The sequence below is a fragment of the Pezoporus flaviventris genome, unplaced genomic scaffold (assembly GCF_033815535.1).
Source record: "Pezoporus flaviventris isolate CSIRO_AGI_PZ_B2104156 unplaced genomic scaffold, CSIRO_AGI_Pfla_v1 ptg000097l, whole genome shotgun sequence".
NCBI classification, from domain to species: domain Eukaryota; kingdom Metazoa; phylum Chordata; class Aves; order Psittaciformes; family Psittacidae; genus Pezoporus; species Pezoporus flaviventris.
The window spans coordinates 5,115,269-5,141,316 of NW_026892645.1; the positions used below are offsets into that span (position 1 = coordinate 5,115,269).

The following is a 26,048-nucleotide window of genomic DNA, read 5'->3' on the forward strand; positions in this document are numbered from 1 at the left end:
ACACAACTAACATCAAGGCAGATAAAATAGTTTAATATAGAGTGAGAACAAGTGTTACATAAAAATAAGCAAAATCTTTTTCTTAAAATAAAAAAAAAAAAGGAAAAAAAAAGTCTGAGAACTTGTATTTCAAAGAAAAACTGTATTGGTCGTGCGGACGATCCATGAATGCAGGAGCTATGGCAGTTCTGCAGGAGGGCTCAGGATGTTTCTAGCTTCTCCATCCACTAAATCCAGAGGAAGATCTGTGGAGCAAGAAGAAAAGAAACGACACAGCAATGAGTGCTGGAGTCTCCCTCAGGCAGTATTAAGTCAGCAGCTCTCTCAAACACTCTTCCAGTCTCCCTAATATCAGAAGCTTATGAGAACGCATTGGTATTTCCAGCATCTTTTACCTGATGCTCAGGTATAACATCATACCTAGATGGAAGGTTCTAGAATAAGCATAATTCTCTCTGGAGAGATACACATGCTCTGCTTGATAGGGAAACTAAGGTTTAAGAAACCTGCTAAACCTAATTGAGCAGGGCAGTGGCAGAGTGAATGACAGAGCTAACCTCGGCTCCTCGTCCTGTTCTTTAACTGTAAATCATCATCTCAATTCAGCCAGAAAAGTACTTATTTAATTCCTTGTTTCAACCTGATAAATGGAGTAGATATTAGATTCGCACACACAGCGTGAGCACGCACATCCTGTGCCTGAGAGGTGAAGAAAGAGCGTGATCTAACCGAAAATTCTCTTTCATATGAAAGATTAACCTCACTGGAAAGCACACACTGAGAGCCACGACTTTGAGCTCCATGCAGTGCCACTGAAAAGGAAACCAGGACTCGTGTGTTAGTGCTACTTTCAAAGCTTGCTCTCGTAAACCATTCAACTCTTCTATTTTGATTCTATTTGTATTTTTAATGAAGAAGTGGACAGAAAATGGTACTTACGTGTTAGCTGATCCAAACCCAAACCCTGAAAGAAATGCAAGAGTAAGAAAATAATTGGTAAAAAGTAAAATGAATGCGTAAGATTTGTAGTAAACATCCCCTCCCACACACAGATTGAAAAGCATTTCTTTCCTGCCTTAGGCCAGGGAAAGAGCAATGCGCAAACAATGGAAGTCAAATCTCCATCTAGAAGAAAACTGACTTGCCTCAGTTCCTAAGAGGGCTTTGCTTTCACTGGCAATCAGCTAGGTCCATTCATTAGCAGTAACTGCATACAATGTCCCTGCTTTATTCACCTCTCCATGAAAATAGAGGGCGGCTCTCTGAAGAGGGAGCTTGTGCTTAATACAAGCCAATGGTGACACCAATGAGCATACCATCTCCCAAAGGCTCTGTTCTCAGCCCTGCATAAATCACTGCAGCTTTACCAAATTACACCAAATAAAAATCTGGCTATTGCTGTTCCAGCTCAGGCTCGCAGTGCATCTTCTTCTGACACCAAGTGCTTACATACAGAGACCCATGCATATGGTACTGAATAGTCATTATTTCTCAAGATTTCCCTTGGAGAAGAAAGAACAGCTTTATGAAAGGGGGTGAAAAGCATTAACCCGATGAGAGTGATTTATTCAGATGCAACACAGCACCTCAGTGATGGAATTACGAGCTAAATTCTGGGAAGACACTATACCCGCCCCTGCAGCACAATTCTCCAGGCCGTGGTGCCTTCCCTACAGCAGCATTAGGGCCACGCAGATTTCTGACAAGGAGCTGAGGATTCCCACCCACGTTCCAGGGAAAGCTGTACACATGGGGCCTGTTAGGTTCATTATATTTCAGCTTTTCCTACCTCCTCCACCTGTCCCAAAAGCTGAGAATCCACTGCTTTGTGTGCCAAAACCGGTTCCCTGTTGTGAGAGCGAGCCAAATGTCGGGGTGTTCTGATTTGCTAGTGTGCCAAACGATGCTGTGTTGTTACTGGTACCACCAAACCTGCAGTTTAAAGAGAAAAATCAGTATTTGCAAACATCATCTAACTTACACTGGAAGTTTGTCCCCACACCTGCAATGATAACAGCACACTCAAACAATGATGCATCAAGAGAGACCACCTGATATGAATAATGATAATTGCTCGCTCTGAAAATGGATTTACTCTTTTGGGGAAGGCTATTGTACATACAAACATCTGTTCAGCTCCTGTGCTTAACGTACACCAGGTAGAAAGACAAATATGTTCATGCTTACACAGGGTACGTTTTTAAGTGCTTGGAAATACCAACTCCAGCCATCAAATGGAAGATATTATTTCACCCCTGTGCAGTTTTCACCCAGCAAACACAGGATTGGTATGAGCTGCTGATGGCCAGAGCACAAAGCAGAGCCCTGACTCCCAGCTTTCAGATGGCTCCTTAACCTGTTGCCTACATGAACCATCTGCAGATCTCTCAATTCCTTTCCCTCACCCAGCCCATTTGGAACCACACTCAGTTCCAGTGCTTCCCTGAAGATCTGCACCTACCTGGCACTTCTCCCCACTACCCTTGGAGTACTTCCCCAATTGCTTTTGGGGACTGAAATAAGAAGCATTTTTACATATGGAAATTGGTCTCCCTTCTCCACCCACTCTGTCCAACCAGGCATTGTAGAGCTATCAGCATGACACACTAATGAGACCACAGTACACATCACGGTTCTCTGCCCCCACTCATGATTCAGAATTGGGAGAAGCATTAAGAGGTGCCTTCCAAAACCAAGCTTCAAGTGTTTCTCTAACTTGAACAGGGCAAAACACAGACATTGCGCATTCAGCTCTGCAAGTGCACAATGCTGCAAGCACTAACCCAGCGCCAGCCCTCCCATGAGCAGACAGTTGAGTCAAACAGCGTGCCAGCTTCGCAAGGCTGTGCCTTACACAAGCTCCTGTCATTTCTGACTTAAAATGTGAGCTGACAGCACGTTAACGCACCTCTCCATCCATCCAGATCTAGTAGACTTCAAAGAAAAAAACCCAGAAAAACCCAGCACACACATCAAAATCTATCTCTCCACATTAAAGATAACTCCTGCAGCAGTCTGACAAGCAATTCACCTGGTAAAGGACATCACCTCTCATATCCCAGACACTGTCAACTGCACACGCCGCTTCCACATACAGCATTAGATACAGTGGGCAGTTCATGGCCCTGCTAATCATCCCTGTGCCTCTGGTTTGGCTCTTGACCTATATAACATGCAGACAACTTCAGCTCAGAACCGCAAATACGGTTTCCTCAGGAAAGGCAGAACAAGTTTTGGAGCTCATTTTTCAAAGAGCAGCAAGATAAAGTGATGTGTTTTAGAACGAGAGATTTTCACAGTGCTCCATCTTCTCAGGACCGTGCAACTAAACACACACATCATGTCTAACCGGTGAAAGGAAGTGGAGATGAAAATAGTGACAAGGAAACGTGTGGTTCAAACTGCCTCTTTCAGTTGCAACCAGAAGAACATGCCTGTTGAAAAAGCTGAAGCACAGCACAAGCAGAGAAACAGCTCAAGCTATGGATACGTTTGGTTTTTTTTTACGTAAAAAGACATGAAATACAGTGCTTGCCTGGTAACAATTTAATCAAACTTAGCTTGCTCACATTTCCAGGTCTTTTGTAAGCTTCTATGCAAAACAGAATTGAGAGGCACTTGAGGTTAGTTTATGCAAGCAAAACATGATTTGCTCACAAACAGTCGGAATTACAGACTTTGCAGGAGTGTAGTGGTTTCTATTTTTGACACCCAAGTCATTTATCAAGTGATGCAGATCTTTCAGAACTGAAGCAGCAATGAATCACATGGATTGAAGTTAGCAGGGTGTTCTCAGCCACTCGGAGCTAATACCACACAACATACTGGCAAGTAACTTCTCCAGAATTGGGATTTTTAGAGTTTCACTTCAAGAGAAAGGCAGAAGAGAGGTGCCCTGCACAGACACTGCCTTATACTGCAGAATTAAGCTGTTGCTCACAATTTTATGGTGAGGTTTGGATCCAATTCCTCAGGAAACTCTGAAAACATCAGACCGAGTCTGCACCTTCCTGCTAGAGTAGAAAGTCTCAAAACTTGCCACAATTAAAGCCACTGAATTATCTTTCTTGAGCCTGCAGAGTGCTTATGCAAGAGCTCTGTTTGCATCATCATGCTGCTTGTTCCAAATCCCATTTTAAGCTTCCAACATTGTCACTGAACGCATCCAGTTTCACTACAAAATCCTGCAGCACAATGGGTGCAAGCTGGAACTCAACAAAGTATCACTTGGGTTGAAGCTAAGTCATCCCTGCATCCTTCTTTGTGGGGATTTAAATAAGCTGCCTGTGTTTTTACTCTTTCCAAAGGGACTCTCCAGTTCGCTGCACCAGAGTTCAGGATGCAGCAGAACCACTGAGCTGAAGCCTCCCGTAGCTCAGGAGTGCCCTGGCAGATGGGCATCTGCCTAAACTCATGGGGAATTAACAGGTGACACTTCTGGATGTTCTAATGTCCCTTACATAAAGGCAGTTCCTGCTGGAACTAAAAGAGAAATGCTTGTGAAATAAGTAAACACCAAGATCCCAGTTTCCTCTTCTCACTGGAGGTTTTTCCTTTTTTCAGTTGGGTCTATTCTGTCTGAATATAACTGTAGGGCATGAAGGAGAGTTGCTTGCTGGTGGTGCAATGCTGAAGTGCACTGGCTGCCTATTGCAGAAGCTGCTTTGCAAGGTTGGAAATTCTGTGTTTAATGAACAAAACAAGAAGTGCTATCTGCTCTGGTGCCAAGCACAGGCTTAAGGGGTACAGAAACAGACAAAACCAATCAGTGTGGGATAAACACGAATCGCTCCGGGAGCACAGACTGTTACAAATGCTTCATCCCACCTCCAAAGGTGAGAGGACAGCCTGAATTCTCATTAGTATCTCTAGCCCAAATCTCACAAGCAGATAAGGTGGCCAGACAGTCACAGATAACGATGTTTATTATTTGCTCTGCCAGGCACAGTTTGTAGGCCTAGATCTGAACTCATTAAGTGTGCACACAGAAAATACTCCTGCATTTCCTTAGACAGTTGCAAGATGACTCGCATCCCTTCCCCTCTGAATCTCTGAAACTAAAGATTCAACACAGTAGTTTCAGCATTGAAATGAGATCATACGCATTATTTCCTTTGGGAATGAAGTCTTCGTTCTCTGCCTTTTTCTTTGATTTTTAAACTAACAAACCATGGACACTTAGAGCTTTGCAGTCAATCACAGAACATATTCTTTACCTTAATGCAGAGGTAGCTAAACGTAATAGTGTTTGGCATGCAACAACGTTGTTTTCCCCATGCCTGGACCCCGGTGGCTTACCCAAATCCTCCGGCGCTGGCTGCTGCTGTACCCTCGCCGAACACTTTGCCTCCCGTTGAGCCCAGAGGGCTTGAAAAGGTTGGGGCTGAACCGAATGCTGGCACCCCTCCGAACCCAGGGGATCCCCCAAAAGTGGGAGGGCTGCCAAACACTGGAGCAGCACCGAAGCCACCTGAGCAAAACAGAGGCAAAAAAGGAACAAGAACATCACATCAACAATAATGCAGAAAGAAAGAGACAAAACAAAGAACTAGATTTCTAAGCAGACAATCTCCATAATGGGGCTGTTCACCTTATCATATGGACACAGCATTATTTATAAAACTAACTGCCCCACTGCTACCAAACTGCAGGGTATGGCAGGGATAAGAAAAGGGGCTGAATGCACGCAAAAAACTGCACCAAATTAAAGAGACTATCCAGAAGAAAACCATATTCTGGGTCTCTTGAACGTTTCATCACAAGATCGACTCAATCCCCAGAGCTGTACTAGAAGGTGGTTATACATCATACATGGTAGCACACTGTGAAGGAATCTCTACTGGCTTTATATAAAAAAAAGACCAGAATTTTAACTGTGAGATAGAAATGTGCACAACAACCAAGTTACAATAAACATACATAGAGCAGGTGATAGACTGGTGCTTTTATTATTATTCAAAAAACACATATTCTTCCTTCATCATAAAACTAGCACTTCTTACCAGAAAAAAAAAGCTTAACTTATGTAGTCACTTTTAAAGTAAAGCTCTGCTCATCACCATTTAAACAAGTTACTATCCAAAGGACCCCAAAGAACAGTGCAGAATGAAAAGCCTCCTGTAAAGGTCAGCTCTGTGCACGTTTGCTGCTGTGGCCTGGTTGCAGTGTTTTACCCTGGCTTCTAATCTAAAGCTCTGGAAGGACACACGGGTGTCTTGCAGACAGAACTTCATGCATGCAAGTGCTTTAACTGGAAGAACTCCCTTATGCAATGGGTAAGCGTCCCTCACCTCTTAAGATCAGATCATAGATAGTGAGCTTGGTTTTTAGGTGCTGCCGTGATGCAAAAAGATTCAGGTAGGGTATCATCTAATCCTGGTTTAAGTGGTGGAAACTAACATGCAATGATTAAATGCCAGGTCAGCAGATTCCTGCAGGGAATCAGGAGCTGAACTCCGCTCTTGGCAATTTCTCTTCAGGGTTTAGCTGCTTTCTGCAGCTCTATCTAGACTCCTACACAGATGATTTTATTCTATATTCATCTGCTGATACTACTGTCCTGTTTCTAGTTGACACTGTGGAGCGTGAGGGACACCTGCTCTGTTGTTTGACTAGGGATGAGGATGGGATACCACCCCACGTTTCAATACCCTGGGTGAAATTCCAGTCCATGTCAAGGTAACAGATAGTGTTTGGCTGTAAACACAAAAGGTCTGGAAAATAATAAATGCTAGGCCTGAATTATTTAAACACAGAATAGGTATCTTGTTACCTCTATCTCTAGGAAGTCAGAGTATTTATCACAGGAGCTGAAGCTCTGCTTGGCATTAACTCTCTTCTGCAAAGCATATTAACATGTTTCATTTTTCTTTCTCCACTATTTTTAAGTAGTGAAACCAGGGCAAAGGGGGATTCCAATCAAGCAAAACCCTTCACTGCAGCTGAAAGGGGAAGACATCCCGTTCATTTCGGTGTTTAGCAAATATAAGCAGAGGAGGGAAGGATCTGAGCTCGCTGTGAGTGGAAGAATTTTCTGCAGAAACTACTTGAAAATCCTATCACAAGAAGAATTCTGAAACTAACCAAAAGCAAGGAAAGAGTTCGTGGGTGAATGAAAGAAGAACTTCCTTCAGCAATGCCTTTCTCCTCCTCTAGCAAAAACAGCAGATGGGAGGTATGCCAGACACAAGAAACTACAGCTACCAAGTGGAATGCAATACTTGAAAGACACCTTACAAAGGGCTGCTGGATCTGACAGCACCATCATTATGCTCTCAGCCACTTCACTAACATGAGAGCACAGCTAATGACAAGCAGAGAGCGCTTCCTCTCAGTGCACTGCTTCTCCAAAGGGAGCTCATGAGCACCATTTTCTCAAGACAACTTCAAGGATGACTAAATCTTTACTACTTCCCCCAGTAACAAAGCTTCAACAGACACTCTTGGAGCACGGTACCCATCTTCATCAATGTGCACTGTAAGAATGGGCTGAGGATAAAGGAGAGAAGCTTTGCTTTGCCTGACCCTTTGGACCTCCATTTTTGTCTGACTATCAACAAAATGAACATTTTGCCACTCACCACTCCTCTTGTGGCTCCTTCTTTGGGCAGATGACAGTAAAAAGAAAAGAGCTTTTGTGAAATTTCCAATATTTGATTCAATTAATTCAATTGGCAGAGAACAGAAGAGAGGATGATGGCAGGTCAAGACTGATTTCAAAAGAGAAGGACCTGAACCATGTCGGATGCAAGTTTTATGAGGACGCTTTCCCACTGCAGGCATCTGCATTCACTCAAGTGAAGAAATAGGGACAAAAAGAGTTACAAAACTCAGAGTGAAGTCTGGAAGACAATATTCCAAGGAAGCATCTAAAATGGGAAAAATTTCTTCAGTTCCATACTTTGTGTTCCTCATTTTATGGTACCTAAGACCAGAACTAATTCACACAGCTCTCTGCTCCTAAACTGCAGTGGGAATTTCTGGAATGAACACCTGAAAACGTAGTTTATTGGATGCTTTTCTGCACATAGAATTGTAAATCCTTGCCTTGAATCCACCAGCTAAAGTTCCATTCACTAATTGTTCAGAGACAATTCCTGTACATGTATCGAGTCCAGGCTGTAGACATCTAAATGGTAGAATCCTAAATGTCTCACAGATAACCATGGCTGTTCATAGAGGGTGGATTAAACAAAGTACCTGCTTTGTTTGGACTGGAGAATCCAAAGCCTTGAGATGCCACACTTCCACCACCAGAGCTGAAAGTGCCTGTAGGCTTCTGCTCTCCAAAAGATGAGCTGCCAAATCCAAAAGTCTTTGCTCCACTGTTTCCAAATAAGCTGGAAGAATCTGGGGAGAAGAAGAGTTGAGAAGTTCATAACAGACAACATCCTACATTATACTTTATTATCGGGATTAGCAGATCCCCAAGCACAAAATGAACACCACACTGAAAACAGCACTCTGCAGGCAGAAGCCAAATTTCCCCATGTTCCTAGAGGGCTTTGTAGTTTCACCGAGATCCATTCTGGATCTCACGGACCACCAACAACCCTTTATTGCTGCAATCTAGGAAATCACAGTGATGGATGATTTTAGTTGCATCCTGTGCCGCAGTCACTAAAAGACAATCCCTCAAGTGAGAAATCACAGCAGCTAGAATCAGTCTCTCTTGACAACACAAATAGGAGTTTACCATAAGTTAAAGATTCTCAGCTATTCTGGCAATGGCTAGTATTTCCTAACACAACTATGTGACAGAACCTTAAAGTAGGAGCCAAACTTTTCCAGCCTTACTGAGAAATAACTCAAGTTTTCTTCTCTCATAAGGCTACAGAGGGATTTAGCATCTAGTGGCAGGACACAGAATAACCGAAGCTCCTCTCTGGTGAACCATCTGTTTTATTTTATCACAAAACCCAGTGCTGCAATAAAGGAGGGATCAATTAGCAAAGTTAGAGGACTGACCTCAACCATTAATCCCAAAGGATCATTAAAGATGTAATAAAACAAATGGATTTGCTCTCCCAAGACTTGAAGCCAACTTCTAGCCACTTGCAGTGAATTCTACAGCTTCCCTTTGTTCCCTTATTTTTACATCTTGGACACAGTTTCCCTTTCTTTGTGCTTTCTACCTGCTGGACTCCACCCCTCCTGCCTTCCCCTTCTCCCAAACCCATGTCACAAGTGATGAAATAACAAAGTTGGGCAGTCTCATTAAATAACAGTAACACTTCAGAAATCATTATGAATCCCTTTTGTGACATCCAAATGCATGGAACAAGTGCAGACCTACACTTGCTGCACACGAAAGGCACGAGAGCACCTGCTAGTATTTCCAACTAATTGCTAGAGCACACAATGGCATATATGCATTCAGCTCAAATTTTAGGGTATTACCAAGACCTATTAGCCCAGAAAACTCAAAACTAACATGTTTTTATCTTGACTCTGGCATTCAAAAATCAGATCTTTACACTAGTGGACAGTGATTGATTCTTGCCTTTACAGTTAATCCTTTATAGCTTCTAGAAAGAATTTCTAATAGCCCCTTAAAGTCGCTGGTGCAAAGGAACCTGTGAGCAGCTTTAATTTATTCTTAACTACTTTTCATGCCTCTTTTGGTAGGTTGGTTGGACAAGAAGCAACATGTGGGAGGGTTGGTGTGGCACCTCACATGCAGACTGATTTAGCAAACACACGCATGTGGACTGATGCCTTTTAGCTGACAACTGGAGCAAAAGAAAGGACAAGGGATGAGTCCCTCCTCCCAAAGAGGGCTTCAACACAATTCCTTGTACGAGTTTACCTGTGAGAGACCCACCCTGCCTATCAAATCTGGGTAAAAACTGATTAATTCTGCTTCCTTGCCAAAACAGACTACATCCCCAAACCAGCCACTGCACACATTTGTTTTTCTTTACATCCATGTGACTGAAGAAATTCACATCTCCTCCTATATACAAAAAATGACAGACAGAGAGCTTATCCATATGTGTTAGTCATTCCGGGGCCAAAGCTGAGGATACTGCTACCCATCACATACTTGTTAGCTTGGTTTCTCTTGAACCTAGATTATTAATACTGCCCAGAGTTAGAGAAGGTTAAAAATAATTAAAGCTTTCTAACTTCCAGTCAAGTTGGAAGCAGAAATTCAGTGACAAGAATTTAGAATATTCCATTTTAAAGAAGCATTTGGCCACAAATTCCCTACAGAATATAGATATTATTCTCGCTTGCTGCATCTGCTTTTTAGTTTCAATGGCTTCCCTATTTGTTCTCCATAAACCTAAAAGAAAAATTCCAGATTACACATGATGCGTAGTATCTGTCTCTGTTACCCCCTAGAAGCCTTTCATGGTAACACAGAATTTACTCAAACATGACTAACAGCAGAAAAGCAGATGGGATCCCAAAAGCAGATGGAAATCACAGCACATTTTGTATTCTTGTTTTGTTCACTTACTCTGGGAAGCTGCAGATCCAAATCCTCCACTGGAGGAACTGAAGGGATTCTTATTGGCTGCATCCTGACTTGGCTTTCCTCCCAGACCACTGAAGAAGCCTCCACCTCTCCCACCACTTCCAGCTCCAAACAAGCCTCCACTGGAAGAAGATGGCTGCTAGAACACAAAAAGGACAAAAAGGGGTTTAAACAAAGTCAAAGCACCACAAGCTCCCAAGGCAGATCTTTCTGTTTGGCCTGTTCCTCTAGATGTATGAAGGAGCTGATGAACCAGAAAGCAATTACATCCCCACAGGTAATGCAGTGAAATCTTATTCACGTCTGTCTTAAACCTTGTCTGTGACACAGAATAATAATGTCTTTGAAACTTACCCTCCACTGTCCACTTGGCATGGAATAAAAGGAGGTGACTTTCCACATGTCTTATCTTATCCTGCACGTGATAAAACATTTATCCCTCGTGCTCCTTGGAAAACATTTGCTCAAATGCTGCTTTGGTGCCCACTAAAATAGCAAATACTTTCAGTACAGTCTGGGATGCTTTTTACTGAGTATGTCAAATTATACCTTTTTACCAGAAATAGGCAGGGAATCCTGAACAAGTCCACTCTACATAAACAGTCTCATGTTTCTACAAATGCAGTAAGTACTTGCCTGGCCAAAGACGGTGCCTCCAGTATTAGCTGCTTGCCCAAACACAGAGCCTGTGTTACTGGAACCAAAACCTGCTAAGAAGAGAAAGGAAAATAAACCATCATGACTATTACTAGGGTGTAAGACAATTCAGGGAGGTGACACTAGTCCAGAGCAGGGAGAGGACAGGTCTCCTACACCAAAACACAGGATACACCGTTACCAAATATATTTGGGTTAGACAGATTTAAAGTATGTACCAACACACACATGGTAAATTCCATTGAGAGTTTATTTGAAAGTCAGTCTCCTTTTCTCTTTGGCCAACTTAAAACCAAACAGAAAACAAAAGGCCAATTGTGACATTGCTGCTAACAATATAAGAGAACTGGATTTCTGTTAACATGGCTATAATAATCCTCCATGTCACGAACAAGCGCTGTAGCGTTTTGATTGCGCTTGCGTAAGAAGCTTTGTTACCTAAAGATTCCTGTTATAGATAATGAAATGTTTTGATTAGAAAAAGAACTCCATGTTCCATTTTCCAGTTCACTTCAATGTGCATTTTGTAGTAAAACTTTCATTTCTATAATTAGGAACACCTTTCTCAAGCAGAGTTCACTTCCCCCTATTTAAGTATTCTCTGTTACTGTAGTTAAAATGAACAAGCAGTTTGCCTACAGTGCCATCATTTTTAATTAAATGAGCCTAATTAGTTTTTCTTCTTTGGAAATACATGTTCTCTATTATTACTGTGTACTTTTCACTTGTCCCTGGGAGCCATCTGAAGATTGTACAGACAAAGCTTTGGGAAAAAAACCAACAATATATTGTAGCAATGTGGAGAACAAAAGGAGATTGACAAAGAAGGCCTGGTCTGTTCAAGTATTCAATTGAACTGTGTAGACAAGGTAGCTGATGCTCATGTTGCTGCTATATTTCATTTTGAGATGTTTCCAAAGGCAAAAGCAGATTTAACAGATTAGTTCCTTGCTAACCCATCACTTGGAAGGCTTAAAATCTACTGCCATCTCCAATAATGATATAGCACCATTACCTGGCTATACATCTACTGCTGCCTGTACTCTATGCAGCCCACTGAAGAAGTGCTGCATCTGTACTCATTGCTTTGATTATGATTTCAGAGCTGTCTTGCCACTTGAGTGTAACAATTTACAACAGCACACTAGTTTAAGATCTTTTACACTGTGCTGAATCCAACCCACTTATTTTTGTACAGGCAGGACAATTCATAATTCAAAATTAAGTCAAGGTAGACTTGTAAGTATAAAAATGAATACAAGATTGGATTGACAAGGCTACATTCAGAGGCCCACTGATGAAGAGTGAAGCACAGCAAAAGCTTCTTTAGTCTCCAGCATTAGCCTCCCCCTCATACACACACTGCAGCTCCTCTTCTTACTAACTGAAGAGAAACCCAGCCAACAAACCAAAAACCCTCAAGTGCCATAGGGGGAATAAAAAAAGACACTAAAAATGTCCTACTTTCCCCAGTGACTCAGTGCTCTCTGTACTTCAGCCAGACATCACCACTGGGATATCACATCTCCCTCCGTTTGTTCTTACCTGAAGCTTGGCAGAAGCTGAACCCAGCAGATGATGTTGTAGTAGTAACGGTGGCAGCGCTACCGAAGACTGATCCTCCTTGCCCAAAGCCAGTGCTCTGCCCAAACACTGGAGGGCTGCTTTGTCCAAAGAGCCCACCTCCAGTGCTGGCCGATGGCTGTCCAAAGGAAAAGGAACTGGCACTGTTGGTGCTAGCTGGTGCTCCAAAAACACTGCCACTGCTTGAGGCTGCTGTGGAAGCTGCTGGCTGGCCAAAGGCTGGCATTGCCCCAAACCCAGACTGGCTAAAGGTAAAACCACCTGAAGAACTGCTTGCTGGTTGCCCAAAGGTCGGTGCTTGTCCAAAGGCTGGCTGACCAAAGCCCCCAGTAGTGGTGGTACCAAAAGCAGAAGTACCAAAACCTGAGCTGGCAGCCTGTGTAGTAGCGGTGGCAGTGGCCAAGGTACTGGTGGTGAGTTGTCCAAACGGAGAGGATGCTGTGGTACCTGCTGGCAGTTGTCCAAACACAGGTGGTGTGGAAGGAGCAGCAGTTGTATCACCAGCAGGCTGGCTAAATGCTGAGCCAGAAGAGCTGGAACTTGAAGGCTGAGAGAACACCGAGGAGCCTGCAGAAGTGGGGGCAAACACAGGAGCACCGACAGCTGGACTTTGAACACATGTAGTAGCATCAGAGGTAGCAGCCAACACACTTGTGCCTTCTGCAGGAGAGGCAATGTTTGTTGCAGAAGTTGCTGCTGGGACATTCTGATCCGGTGGGGCAGCTGCAGGAACAGCAGGAGGCACTGGTGCCTTCAAATCACTTGTGGCGGCAGGAGCAGCAACAGCATCAGGGGGAGATGCTGGTGATGTGGTGCCAGAGCCTGCAGAGACCATGTCCCCAGCTGTGGCCTGGGGTAAAGCGGGTTCTTTAATGGGCTCTGAAAGCTGTATTTGTGGCTGTGGCGAGAGTGTTGTTGGAGGTGAAGATCCAGCTGCTACAGCTTCACTTTCAGATGGCTTTTCTGGCACAAACAGTAATTTGGTATCCCCTGCACCCTTAGCAGAAGCTGCAGCAGTTTGTGTTGAACTCAAGAAATTTCCAAATGAGAGGGACGTTGACGTGGAGAAGGTAGAAGGGGTAGAGATGGACGTGCTCATACTGTTTGCTTGCTGAACACCAAATGAAAAGGTGGGCTTGCTGCCACTAGAGCTTCCAAGATTAAATACCCCAGAGGACCCTGTGCTGGTTATCTGGACATTACCAAAGAGACTGCCTGTGGCACTAGTGCTGATGGACAGGGATGCTGTGCCAGCTGATGTGACTGAGGTTGAAGCAGCTTCTCCAGTTTTTCCTAACAGGGGAGCACCAAAAGTAAACCCAGAAGGTACTGTAGATACCTTAGATGACTGCGCTCCTACAACACTGGTAGGTGGTGCTTTAGTGGTGGTTTTGGCATTATCATCTACTTGACCAACCCGTAGTCCTGAGAAGCTCCCAAGAGTTTCCCCAGCTATACTGCTCTGAAACAAGTGATCTCCCGATTTAGATGGGACATCCAACTTGCCAGCCGTTGTGGATGGAGCAGAAGATGTTGTTGCTGCAGGTTTGTTTGGCTGGGTACCATCTCCTGAGGAGCTGTTTCCTGCTAAGGCCCCTGGAGCACTTGCTGGCTTGAGGGACCCAAAAGTGAAGGAGCTCTCAGGGGCTACTCCAAATTTGGAACCCCCAGCAAGTGAAAACGAGTCGGTCTGGGTGGACTCCTTAGCAGGGGCTGCCAGAGAGAGTGACAGAAGTTACAAACTGAGTTACAGTATGCAAAGCTCATTTATAATTCTTACAATAACAGCATGCTTTAGTGTTTTACAGATGGCTAAACAGTGGTCTTGCCTCAAAACTATAAAGCCTCTAACCCCTTCCACGTGCATTCAGGAGACAACAGTGACATCTGAAGCCTTTATGGACAGGGTTGCAGTAACAAAGACTGTTACTTTCATGTCATAGCCTCCACTTAACCATCCTCCTCTGAGTACAGACAATTTCAGCCTTTAGCTCTGATGTGTTTTTCAACAACTTGATAAAACACAGAAGACCTGGTTACTACAGACCATTTCCTGTTAACACCATTTTCACCCCTTATTTGGTTCAGCTAAACCCTGACATTCACTACAGAAATCTCTGTAGGGAGCAGAATAGGCTCAGAACAGAGTTGGGTCACAAACATACTTTCAGGCACTGCATTCTACAGAATCATATCTTTCTTTATAAATTCAACTATTTATAGACCATCAACCAGTTTCTATGCATCCTGTTTTCAGCTTTGAAAGACTAGAGAAAAGCTCTCAGATGTAATTGCCAAAGCAGCCCCACTTACAAGATATACTGCTGTCTAACTGTGTGAAAGTGCTGAAGCTTCAAGGGAGACTGGACAAGTTTGAGGCATTGTAATTTCATTTCTGAGCAACAAATGCACCCAAACTCTGACTTGAAAACATTGCACTGGTGTTCGGACTATGTGTTGATTTGGATAAGGTACAGGAAATATGCATGAAGACTAAATAACAAAAAGCAAAAGCTTAGCACAGCTGGTATTATCCTTGTGTTTCTCTCTATGTCTATTAAGTATATTTAAGTATACTAGTTACTGATACTGAATAATGTAGCATTTGTTTCTTCCTGAGGCACTGAAATTTCTTCTGTTCTTTTTCCATCACCAGCTAACACAGGCAAAGGTGCTCCTACCATTTCACAGAGCAGCATGCAGTAACTGCCCTCGCACAATGCTGTGGTTTACAAGTCTGTCTCCTGCACCTCCCACTGCTCTTTTAATCAGTGTTATTTACTTAAGCTTTTACATTAACCAAATCTTCAAGTTTTAAGCCAAGTTCATTCTCTCTGCTTAAGGCCAAGAGAGTACTAGTAGCATAGCTGGGGCTGTGATGCTCTAAGGATAGAAGCAAGTCAAGATTTGTAAGAAGAGGTAGTATCTCTTATTAAAGTAACCAGTAATACTGGAAATGACTTTTTGACCATCCAATCTCTTTTGCAAAACTGATATTTGAGGCAGAAATCCTCAATAATACTATAAAACAGATGTATCAGTCCCCTTTTTCCAGACAAACCACGTATTGTCTGCCTATGAAAAGGAAAAGAGGACTATATGTTGTCAACTCAATTTCAGAAGCAACACAATGCCATCCCAAGCATTCCCCTCCCATTACTAAAAGCTCATTCCACTTAATGACAGCTTGCTGCATCAGACCACCTTGGCAACTTCAAATCTACAGATTAAAGACAACAGAGGAAATGACTACAGATGTTATCCTTTTCATAAACCAGTCCCTCCTAGATGTTCTTGGCAGCAAGTATTTTGCTTACTTTTAGTTAAAAGGCAGGTGGGCCTAGATTTCTGTGCATTACAGGGCATAATCCAGCATATATATGTAATGTTACTGCAGCTACTGCAATTTTAATAATAGAACTACAACAAGAACCACACAAATTAGGAAGAGTAAGCATTCTCTTAGCAGCGAAGAGATATTGTTTGCACACTCTTCCAAACTAACCTTGTGATGAAGCCAGGCTGGGCAGCGTCGGTGATGAAGCAGCTGATGTGACAACACTAAAATTAAATCCAGACCTAGAAGGAAAGGAGAAAGGGAAAGAATGACACTTAGCTCAAAGGGGTGAAACTTCCAACCCCATGATTAACACAACTCTGAGACTCGGATTTCCAGTACAGACTTGTACAACGCTCAGGCACGAGAACAGTTTCTCCAACAACTAAACAGAGAGAAGCATGACTGGGCTCTATTTGTCTCCTATTTGTAACCCTTCTAGAGGGTTAAAGAGTCAAAGTTCTTTTGACCACCCCTCATCCTCCCAAATTCTTTCTATTCTGCTGTGTATTCCCTCCCCATTCAGCTAAGCAGAACACCATGCACCAAGTCCTAACTGCTTTTCAGAGACTAGTGAGAGCAGAAGCCACAGTGGCAATTAGACTTTAAAAGAGCTAAAAGCTAAGAGACAGTGTATGTACAATAGGGAATAACTGGATACTACCACCTGTCAAAAAGGAGATCACTCATAGCAATTCAGGTATTAAAAGTTTCCATGACTGTTTCACACTAAAAATACTGTCTTGCAAAAAAACTGTAATCTGTCAAAATGAGCACTGGGGTCCTCCAGAGACCTTCATTCCCTGTGGCTTTTTAAACTTTCTCTGATTCTCAAAGACCAGCTGCTGATGAAGAATTCAGGATGTGTAACAGACAGGACTGACAACGGCACTGTATTTAGCATATGATTTATAGACTGAGGCCCTGCAGCCTGGGACAAAGGCTGGGTCTGTTTGTACTTTGAATCTGAATTTCCATCTCTCAAAAGGACTCTTTTAGCCCTGTGAAGAGCACAGCAAGGCATTTGGGTAACATCCACTTGACCAATTGGCAGAGAAATAGTTAAGACTGAAAGAAATCAGCTATTTTAAAGTGTGAGTGTTTTGAAACATTTAATATTAGCCACTTCATAATGAGAAATTCACTTGAGTAACAGACAGGTAAACATGCAGAATTTAAAACAATCATTTCTAAGGAGTCATCCTTCTCCCCCAAACATGAGATATGATCAAAGAAATATTTCTGTCATCACTGAAAAGAAAAAACACTCTATAAGAGAGATTTCAGAATAACTGCATGTTCGTAACATATACCTTGTTTTGTGTTACTGTTATGTAACAGAAATCACCAGATGGCTTGGGGACTCCCTAGTCACCTTCATGAGCAGACTACTTTTCAAGCCAAAACATGGCATTTGTTATACTGAAATAAATAATTCGGCAAGTTTGACCATCAGTACAAATTTCAAGTCCTAACTGGAAATTTAATCTCAAATCATCATCTAATGATGAGAAACGGCAGTACACAGAGCGTATGATGTGTTTAATAGTCCACTCTAGATAAACCTGAAAAGCAAACCAGCCATTATGCACTCTTGGTAAGTTACAGACTGAAAAATCTCAAAGGAACATGATATTGTGTCAAATTCTCACAGACCCTCAGACCTCACTCAGGTAGGATTCCATAAACAAGAAGGTCTTTTCCAAGAATTCTAGTGCAACACGTCCCCCCAATCTAACATTTGCAGGTGCCATTCTCCAGTATTATGCAGCTTTTAAGTAACACTTGGTCTAACAGCCAATACTCATGCTTAATACCAGCTACAAAGAAATATTAATGTTTGTAACAGCCAATACTCATGTTTAATATCAGCTACAAAGAAATATTAATGTTATACAGACCCCACAAAAGAAAAGGAGAAGGCTTTGTTAAGCTGTGCAGTTGTTGCTTGTATGGATGGCACGGTAGAAGAAGTCACAGCTGTAACTGTTTTTACTGTCCCTTGTCCTATAAGATACAAGAACAAGTGTTATAAAAGAGAAAAAACATCTTGTCATCTAGCTATCAGAAAAGGAAGGAACAGTTTGCACATGCAGTCAGCAATTTTATCAACTGGAAACAAAGCTTTTTGCCACTTATGCCAGGTCTGGTATTTATACACAGCAACATTCTTGCTACTGTTGGTAGATCAGAGAACACATTCATTATTTCAAAGAATTAAGGCAAAATATATACCAGATGAGAGCAAAGATAGGTGTCATCATCTTGACAAAAAAAAATTAAACAAAATCAAGAAATCCTTGTTAAAATCTCTCATCAACGCATTGAAACATGGTTCAAATACAAAGGAAGTGCTGTCAAATTCAGGAGCTGATGTTTTCAATAAACCAAAATTTAACAAGTGTTTGCCAAGTCAAATGATTTCTAGTTATTTTTACTGCTTCTTACCCCTGGCTAAGAGGCAACCTACATCCATGGATTACAGACAGAAGATCAGAGATGGATTTCAGACATTTATGCAAGAAGCTTATAAAACCATGTCCAGTGCAAGCATTATTATCTAATACACATTAAAAATCAATTCCTTCTTTCCTTAAGTGTTTCATCTTCCCCCATTTGCACTGAATGATGTATACTCCTTTCCTTAGAAGCCTCTAAACCGTGTGCAACTGATCACAGTACCTGAACTGGCCTTGAAGTTCAGCGCTCAACAGACCCAGTACCTGAATTTGTTCGTTTCAAGCTAGTTCAGGTACTCCTAAGGTGCTGTGTGCTTAGAAATCAAACCAGCATGTCTGAAAACAGCATGATTTTCATGTTTAAAAAACAAAATGGCAATGCTTTCAAATCACAGCAGACTTTGGTAAATGTGCTTTCCACATTTCTTGATAAGGGTTACACATTCTCAGTCCCCTCTGAACAAGGAATTTTATCACCGAATTCTAGGTGCAGGAACAGAGACAAAACATAGGGCAGGATGCAAAACAAACCTCCTGCTCTTCCGTACCTTGGTTTTTCAAATTCTCACCATCAAAATTAGCATAGCAACCTCTCAGTGGAGGCAATTTTTTTTTCCTCAGTGTCTTCATTCTCTGGACTGTGCAGCCTAATAGGTAGCAAGAGACACCCAGGCCTTATTTCCATCTCCACTAAAGACAACTTACCTGAGATTTTGTTGCTGGAAGATGCTGGACCAGCTGTAGATGCCACGGGACAGGGTGCACACACAGAGGAAGGTGGAGTCTGTCCCTTAAGTGAGCTTGATAGAGGTGTCTGAAAACACAGTTACACTTCAGGTCAGTGCAGTCTGTCCATTAACAAAGGTCCTTCTGACATTGGTTTGGTATCACGAGAGTCACGCAATGACTTAAGAACTAAGCAGAGGAAGGCAGCTTAGCACTTAGAAGTGCTCTTCAATCTGAGGCCCATTATGCCCCAACACTTACCTGCAGGGTCAATACTCAACTTCTTGAACAAGTCTCTTGCAGAGGCCAGTAAGCCTCCATGGGCAACAGCTCAGTGATTCCAGGGGACAAAGACTGCTGCGTTTCTTATTGATGTGTGAATGTAAAACCTAGCAGCTTGTAGACCAGTAAGAAATGTTTTCAGTAGAACAAAAGCATAGACAAACTACTCTCTCCCTTGATTGCATAGCACTTTTTCAAGTTTTCTTGGTGAAATTTTGGTGTATCTACCCAATACTGTTTGTTGTTAGCTGCTACCCTTACTGCTGCAAGGCTATGGCCACTAGAAAGCTGCAAGCCTTCATAAGAAAGAAAAGGCAAGACATAACAAAGATGTGCCTGGTATCACACTGTCGAGGTCACAGATGAATAAGTGGTTTGCCAGGAATGCAGGGCAAGCTGTGAAGAGACATTTTTAGATGACCTCTTCACCAACAATTACACCCCCAAACTGTGCTGAGCATGTGCAGGTACACTATTCCATAGGGAAAGGGTTCTATAAAGATACCTGTTTAGCTTGATTTGTAGCAACAGTTGCCAAAACTTGGTGGACTGCCTGGGCTGCAGAATGAGGTACAGACGACCTTCAAAAGTAAAAATTCAAACATTAAATGACTAGTTTAAAAGAGGACTTCCTCACCTTTCAAAAGCACAGCTTCCAGAACACTTGAACAACCACCGCTATTAAAGATTCCACACACAACCCCAAACTAACAAATCTGGTTAGGGAATAAACCTCTTAAATGAATCAGCCACATTTAACAAAGGAAGTCTGCAAATGTGCTTAAAGCCCTAGACTTAAATGATCAAGCCTTCTTCACACACTCTTGTCTCTGAAGAGAGTCAGGCCCTTCTATTTTACAGGGAGTTGATGAAAAATCAGCAGGTAAGGGGATTACAATTTTATGCCTAGTGGATAACAAATTTAAGAAGCTTCCTTTGTAGTGTGGAGCCCAGACAAGTACATGCAACTCTCTGAATGCTGAGCAAGGAGGCAAAGCTGGGGGTGTGGGGGGGAAGCATTTCGTGTCTTTGAAGTGTAGTATAAACATTAATAAGTCATGGCAAGAACTGTGATAAAATTAACCTATATTCTACATTACAGGTTTGGGAATTTTAACCACGAAATAAATCGTATAGCAAAGCCCACAGACAATTGCTGCAGAATGGCAGCTACTTCTGGGATGAAGCATCCTACTTACATGCTGTGGGCCATTAACACAACAAACCACCATAACTTGGGATGAGCCATCCAGTTTTAGCAACTCCTCAGGTCTGTGGCTTACCAGGCTCAGCAGCTTAAAAGACCAATACCAGAAGCTTAAGTTCAAATCCCAGACAGTAAGTGAATCTGGGCATCAGAAGCTGTGCATCTCCTAATTCATGAGGACTCTCAAGCTGCATTTACTATTTGATCAGAGATGGGCTAACTCAGAAATTTCCTATGTTCCAAAGGAAGGGGATACACACATGGAACAATAAATTTGCATAGCCATCTGGTCTTGGATAGGGTTTTGTGCCTTCAACAGCTTTGTTAAGTCCTTCCTTCCAGCAATGAGCACTCTCTCTGTTGCATGGCCCAGATTTGCCCTCTACCCAGAGCAAAAGTAAAGAAAACCAGAAAAACTCCAAGATTAGCACTGGAAAGAGTCCATGCTGGGAAGGCACAGCTGTAAATTTCAAGTTCACAGGCACCCTGAACAAAGAATAAACCAACAGGAGGCCTGTGAAAGTCATGTGAGGTGAGACCTTTTCATCAGTATAAAGACCACCTAACCCAAGCTTCTCTGACAAGGCTATGAAAATGTTGGGTTTGACTTCAGTTATGGAAAGAGGTTTTTTTTTTACACTGGAAACTATATATATAAAGTAACTGGACTGGGACCACCAACACACCTCACCACAGGCCATTGAACAACTGATAACGACTGAAAACCCGTTACTGCTTAACAACCCAAAGAGTGTGCTGCAGCAGCAGAAGAGAGCCAGGATGGCTGAAGCAGCAAAACCAGATGAATTAACTTTGCTGGGTGAATGCTCTTTATTTTAGAGCTGAACCTGACTGGCAGGCATAGTTCATCTGGGCAGACTTTTTAGAGGGTACATTTTTATGAGGTCAGCTGTAAGATAAGACTGTAAAAAGCCTTCAAGATATCAAGCTAGCTGGTGCTCTATAAATTAGAGAGATCAATCAATACTGTCAGTCTAAAATGACTTGAAAGACAGGTCTTTAACTACAGTTTAACTCAAGAGACATACTGCTCGCTTTTGTCCTTGTCTATGTACAGCCAGTACTCTTCACTTTCCTTATCATAGTTCTGATGAAACTAAGAGTGGAGAACTCTTCCTGGCCACAACATTGCTTTTAGCAAAATCTTCCAAGCAGAGCTGTCTGCAAATTTTCATTTCAAAAGATGTAGCATTGCCCTTCCCCCTCTCAGTTCATCACTTTCAGGAGAAAATAAAATAGCAAAAGGCTCCCAAACTGTTTCCCAACTAAAATGCAGAAGAAGCCATGAAGTAAATGTCAAGGTCAGCAGCTGAGTACCAGCACTGCAAGACTCTGTTCCCCTTTTTGAAAAGCTGCATCAAAGAAAAATCACTTTTTTTTCTTTGACAATGGAGGGTATACACAAAGTAAGAAAATGACAAGTGATGCACAAGAGAAATTGTTCCAGGAGCTGCACGTATAGCCCACGGTTACATGGATAAAGCATTTACAGCTCCACGTGGACATGTCAAATATATGTGGTGAGTTTCTCCTGCTTTATTTACACAGGAAGCCCAATTTTGCTCTGACTTTTCAGTGATGACCTTGCCTCCCCAGCCCCAGAACGGACAATCACTATCTTGGTTTTAAGCAACTGTAGGAACTTCAAGCAAAGAGTTTCAAGGTCATGAGAAGGACAGAGAAAGGGACAAGTTCTGTGGCTGGTGAAAAAGCCTGGTGATAAGACAGAAATCTCTAGAATGAGCTGAGCTGGCTGTTGTCTGTAGGAGACAGAAGTAGGAAAGCCAAGTGTTACAGCTAACTCACACGAAGCCTTTACAAATTCAAGGTTAAATGCTAAAGGCAACATTCATCATTTACTTGTGAGGAAGACAGACTCGCAGCTCCGTATTTTTCCAAAGATCAGCCCCTAGTGACACCCAACCCTTCAGTCAAAATTCTGATGTCTGATATCCAGAAAAGCCACAGCACAGTTCTCCCTCCCCCAGCGGGTGAATCCGAGGACACACAGAAGAGGCATAACTCCAGAGAAGTTTTTCTCTGTAATGGATGATGAAGTATAAGGAACAACATCTGGACAGCTTAAGGCCACAGACCACACTCAGCGACAAAGGGGTGCACTTCCCACACAGAAGGGCAGAGCAGAGGTAGTGACTGGAGAGGCACCGGATACAAAGTACATATTAGCAGTGAAACCACTGGATCCCAAAAGGAGAGGCAGCACTAAAACACATTTCACAGACTAATGGAGAAGGAGGTTAACACTGGTCTTGTCATTTGTTCAGGACAAGCCATTAGCAAATCCTTAAATGACCTGGAAATAAAGTATTTCTTCCTTTCATTCAACAAACTCAATACTCTTCTCTAAATGCATCTACTTTAGGTCTTACATTGTCAGACTATGTAAAACACTACTACTGCTCCCCATCGGCAGACATGCTCTACTGCAAGTGCTATCCAAAGCTACCAGAAAGAAGGAGAGCACCCACTCACCCTATGACTGCAGAGACAGCTGGAGTCAATGCACTAGTCTTGAGTTCTCGCACATTCACCACTTGAGGTACGTTTTTCAGGGTTGATTCAGTCAAGGAAGTGCTTACAACTTTAAGGAAAAGGAAAAAAACACGGATAAAGATGTTCTCCATATTAAGCATTTCATTCAATAGGTTGCCTATGAGTAACTTCAGAAGAAACCCATCCAGGTTTCTAGAAGGTATGTGGTGTAGCTAATGTTTGGTATGTCAGCCTTCTGAGTGGACACCAAAGCAGCAGAGAGCTTTCTATCTAGTTGATAGATTTTTCATTGTTAGTTGACCAAACCTATTTATTCTTACAAATTTTTCCTTACCCACATTGCAACATCCCAGGTTTACAGACATGGCCTGTGTAGTTACACCTGGCCTCCACCAGAATTCATATCACTAGTCCATTTCCTACACTTAAGCTCTCTTTGGGCACGGAAAATAAACTACTAGTAACTGAATTTTGTTTCTTTTCTACACCAATGCTGCAGTGTTGTTTAGAACCAAACAAGAAGAATTTAAATTGGGAAACCTTTCTCCTGTCAACTCAAAACCTTACAAGAAGATTCAAGGCTTAATTCAATAGTTCACCTTCAGCTTTTCAATATTAAAATTGTTTTACAGCTCAGATCTTTAATTGCCTAGCTAATAATGAGCAGTTATTAATAGAGGCCAGTGCCTCTCCAGCAGTTTCTGGCACACAGATCAATTGCTACTCTAAGATCTCCTGAGAGTTATCGACATTTCTGCCACTGCACAGATGAGTAGGGGTACGAAGAAACCCAAGGTGGGAGTTTCTCAGGCTTAAAGGAAGAAGGAAGACAAAGAAACACTGGATAACTCAGAGGTGCAACAAATACAGATCTGTGTCACATTTTCTTTGATGACCTTCTCCTCTGAGAGTGATAAATTCTTGTGAAAGCCACATTCAACTGTTCAGACATCACTTAGGCAATTAGCCATCCTTTTACCTGGGGACTGGTTAGCCATCTGCCTCCGAAGAGCTGCAGCAGCAGCTGCTTGTGGTGCTGGAACAGTGACAGTGGGAGCAGGGGCTCCGTGTTTCACAGTCTTTGTTGCAAGCATCGTACTATCTGCCCCTTGCGGTATGATTCGGTTTGGAGATGTAGACACTAAAAACAAGCAAACAAAAATATTACAGTTCATTATAACTCTATAGATCAGAGACACTTGAAAGCCTTTGCTGAATTACACTTCCTCTAAGCACACAGCTTCCTTCTGACAAGACTGCAGGGCTTTTAAACAATCAACACAATCTGTCCCTGGCAGTTTCTGTATATCCCAATGAATCAAGCAAGGAAGTCTCAATAGTTATTATTTCAATGACTTCCAGTTTGCCGTTACAGACACGTCTGCTGACACCATATCTTTCTCTCTGGATACAGAGATTGAAAATATAAAAAGATCTCTCACACAAGGAAAACTGACAGTATACAAATTTAATTCTTACTGTGACTCACTGGGCTCAGAACTCCTAACTCTGGCCACACCAACCAAATGTAGTAGTACTTCAGTGTCCTGGTCTTTAGGCGTTATTTAAAGAAATAATGGCATACACCTAAGGCAAGTTACTAAAGGAAGACAATGCTACCTATGGTCAGTACTAGCTGAAAGAAACAGGCTATCAGAAAAACACAGCCAATAAGTCAAGACATTTTAGTGCTTTCAGGTCAAGTTCATGAGGTTACAACGCCTGTCTGCTAACTGCTTCTAAAAACCTGGCAATGTAAACCTGCATGCTGCAGCCTCATTTCTCCAGGACCTGAAGCACTGGCAATGGACACAGTGGTTAAAGATACTGAGATAAACGTGCAGGACAGGGGAGAGACACCGCAAAAACAACTCACGCAAAGTACCCAGGGAGAGCTGCTGCTTCCCAAAGGATGGAGACTGTGCCATCAAACCAGGCTGGATAGAGGGAGTACGGACCACAGGAGCATGACGAGGGACTTGGACTGGAGCAGCCTCTTCTTCCTGATCCACTGCCTGTGAATCATCATTCTCCAGTGACTGGGAAACTGAGGATGTTGAACTGACTTCATCCAAATCTTCATAATATCTTGTGGATAAGAAGGCAGATCGGGATAAACTCGCTGCAATATCAGAAACAAAATCACATGTATGTGTTAAAAGTTGAGGGAACCATCCAGCCTAACGGCCAAAACAGAGACATTCTATCTTAGGGTGCTCTTCTACTGGCTTGTTTTAATCCTGCATTGACAGGATTCTTAACTGTGACAAAAAGATGTCTTTGATAAGACAGTAACTGAAGGAAACTTACTGACAGCTGATAAGGGAACAGGAAATGAAAAATAGGGATTGAGGAGCTAGAATCCAAAAGGTAATTTCAGGACTGATTCCCACAGCTGGTAGGTCACCCTCCTGGAAAGGATTTCAGACTTCTATGGCAACTAAAGGTTTACCTGGAGCTGTAGACCTAATTGGTGGAGTCTTTCTCTTGGCTAGGAAATTCCTCAGCTGTGCCTGTTTCACAGTGGATAACTTAGCTGGAAAAGCAAAGACAGCTATTAGCCTATAATCAAACTGCAAGCCAAAACCAAAGTGATTCACATTTATGGTGTGAATGCAGGAAAAAAGAATAAATTACCAGGTACTTTAGGCAGAGGTTTGGCATGTGATTCCAAGGTAGTTTTCAACAAGGCATTGCGCAGGCTTTCAAGGTCACTGTCAAAACTGGGACAAGACAGAGCAGTGAAAAACCATGATCAGCAGAAAGAAACCAACCCAG

At 42.5% G+C, this 26,048-nt stretch overlaps 1 protein-coding gene across 4 annotated transcripts in view; it reads right to left on the reverse strand.

Moving 5' to 3' along the window:
• Positions 1–12: 12 nt before the first annotated feature.
• NUP214 (nucleoporin 214) overlaps positions 13–26,048 on the reverse strand; it is a 43,644-nt gene continuing 17,608 nt past the window's right edge. The window contains exons 20-36 of one of the 4 annotated variants that reach the window (XM_061476694.1): positions 25,908–25,993; positions 25,723–25,806; positions 25,156–25,392; positions 24,250–24,411; positions 23,250–23,358; positions 20,034–20,109; positions 19,226–19,334; positions 17,963–18,068; positions 16,230–16,303; positions 12,686–14,437; positions 11,120–11,190; positions 10,466–10,619; positions 8,200–8,349; positions 5,299–5,470; positions 1,790–1,932; positions 940–964; positions 13–245 (exon numbers count right to left, since the gene is read on the reverse strand). In XM_061476694.1, the coding sequence (XP_061332678.1) occupies positions 212–245; positions 940–964; positions 1,790–1,932; positions 5,299–5,470; positions 8,200–8,349; positions 10,466–10,619; positions 11,120–11,190; positions 12,686–14,437; positions 16,230–16,303; positions 17,963–18,068; positions 19,226–19,334; positions 20,034–20,109; positions 23,250–23,358; positions 24,250–24,411; positions 25,156–25,392; positions 25,723–25,806; positions 25,908–25,993 (3,544 nt within the window). In that variant the 3' untranslated portion in view covers positions 13–211. Of the gene's footprint in view, positions 246–939; positions 965–1,789; positions 1,933–5,298; positions 5,471–8,199; positions 8,350–10,465; positions 10,623–11,119; positions 11,194–12,685; positions 14,438–16,229; positions 16,304–17,962; positions 18,069–19,225; positions 19,335–20,033; positions 20,110–23,249; positions 23,359–24,249; positions 24,412–25,155; positions 25,393–25,722; positions 25,807–25,907; positions 25,994–26,048 lie in introns of all 4 variants that reach the window. The other 3 variants (XM_061476692.1, XM_061476693.1, XM_061476691.1) reach the window with 3 other exon arrangements.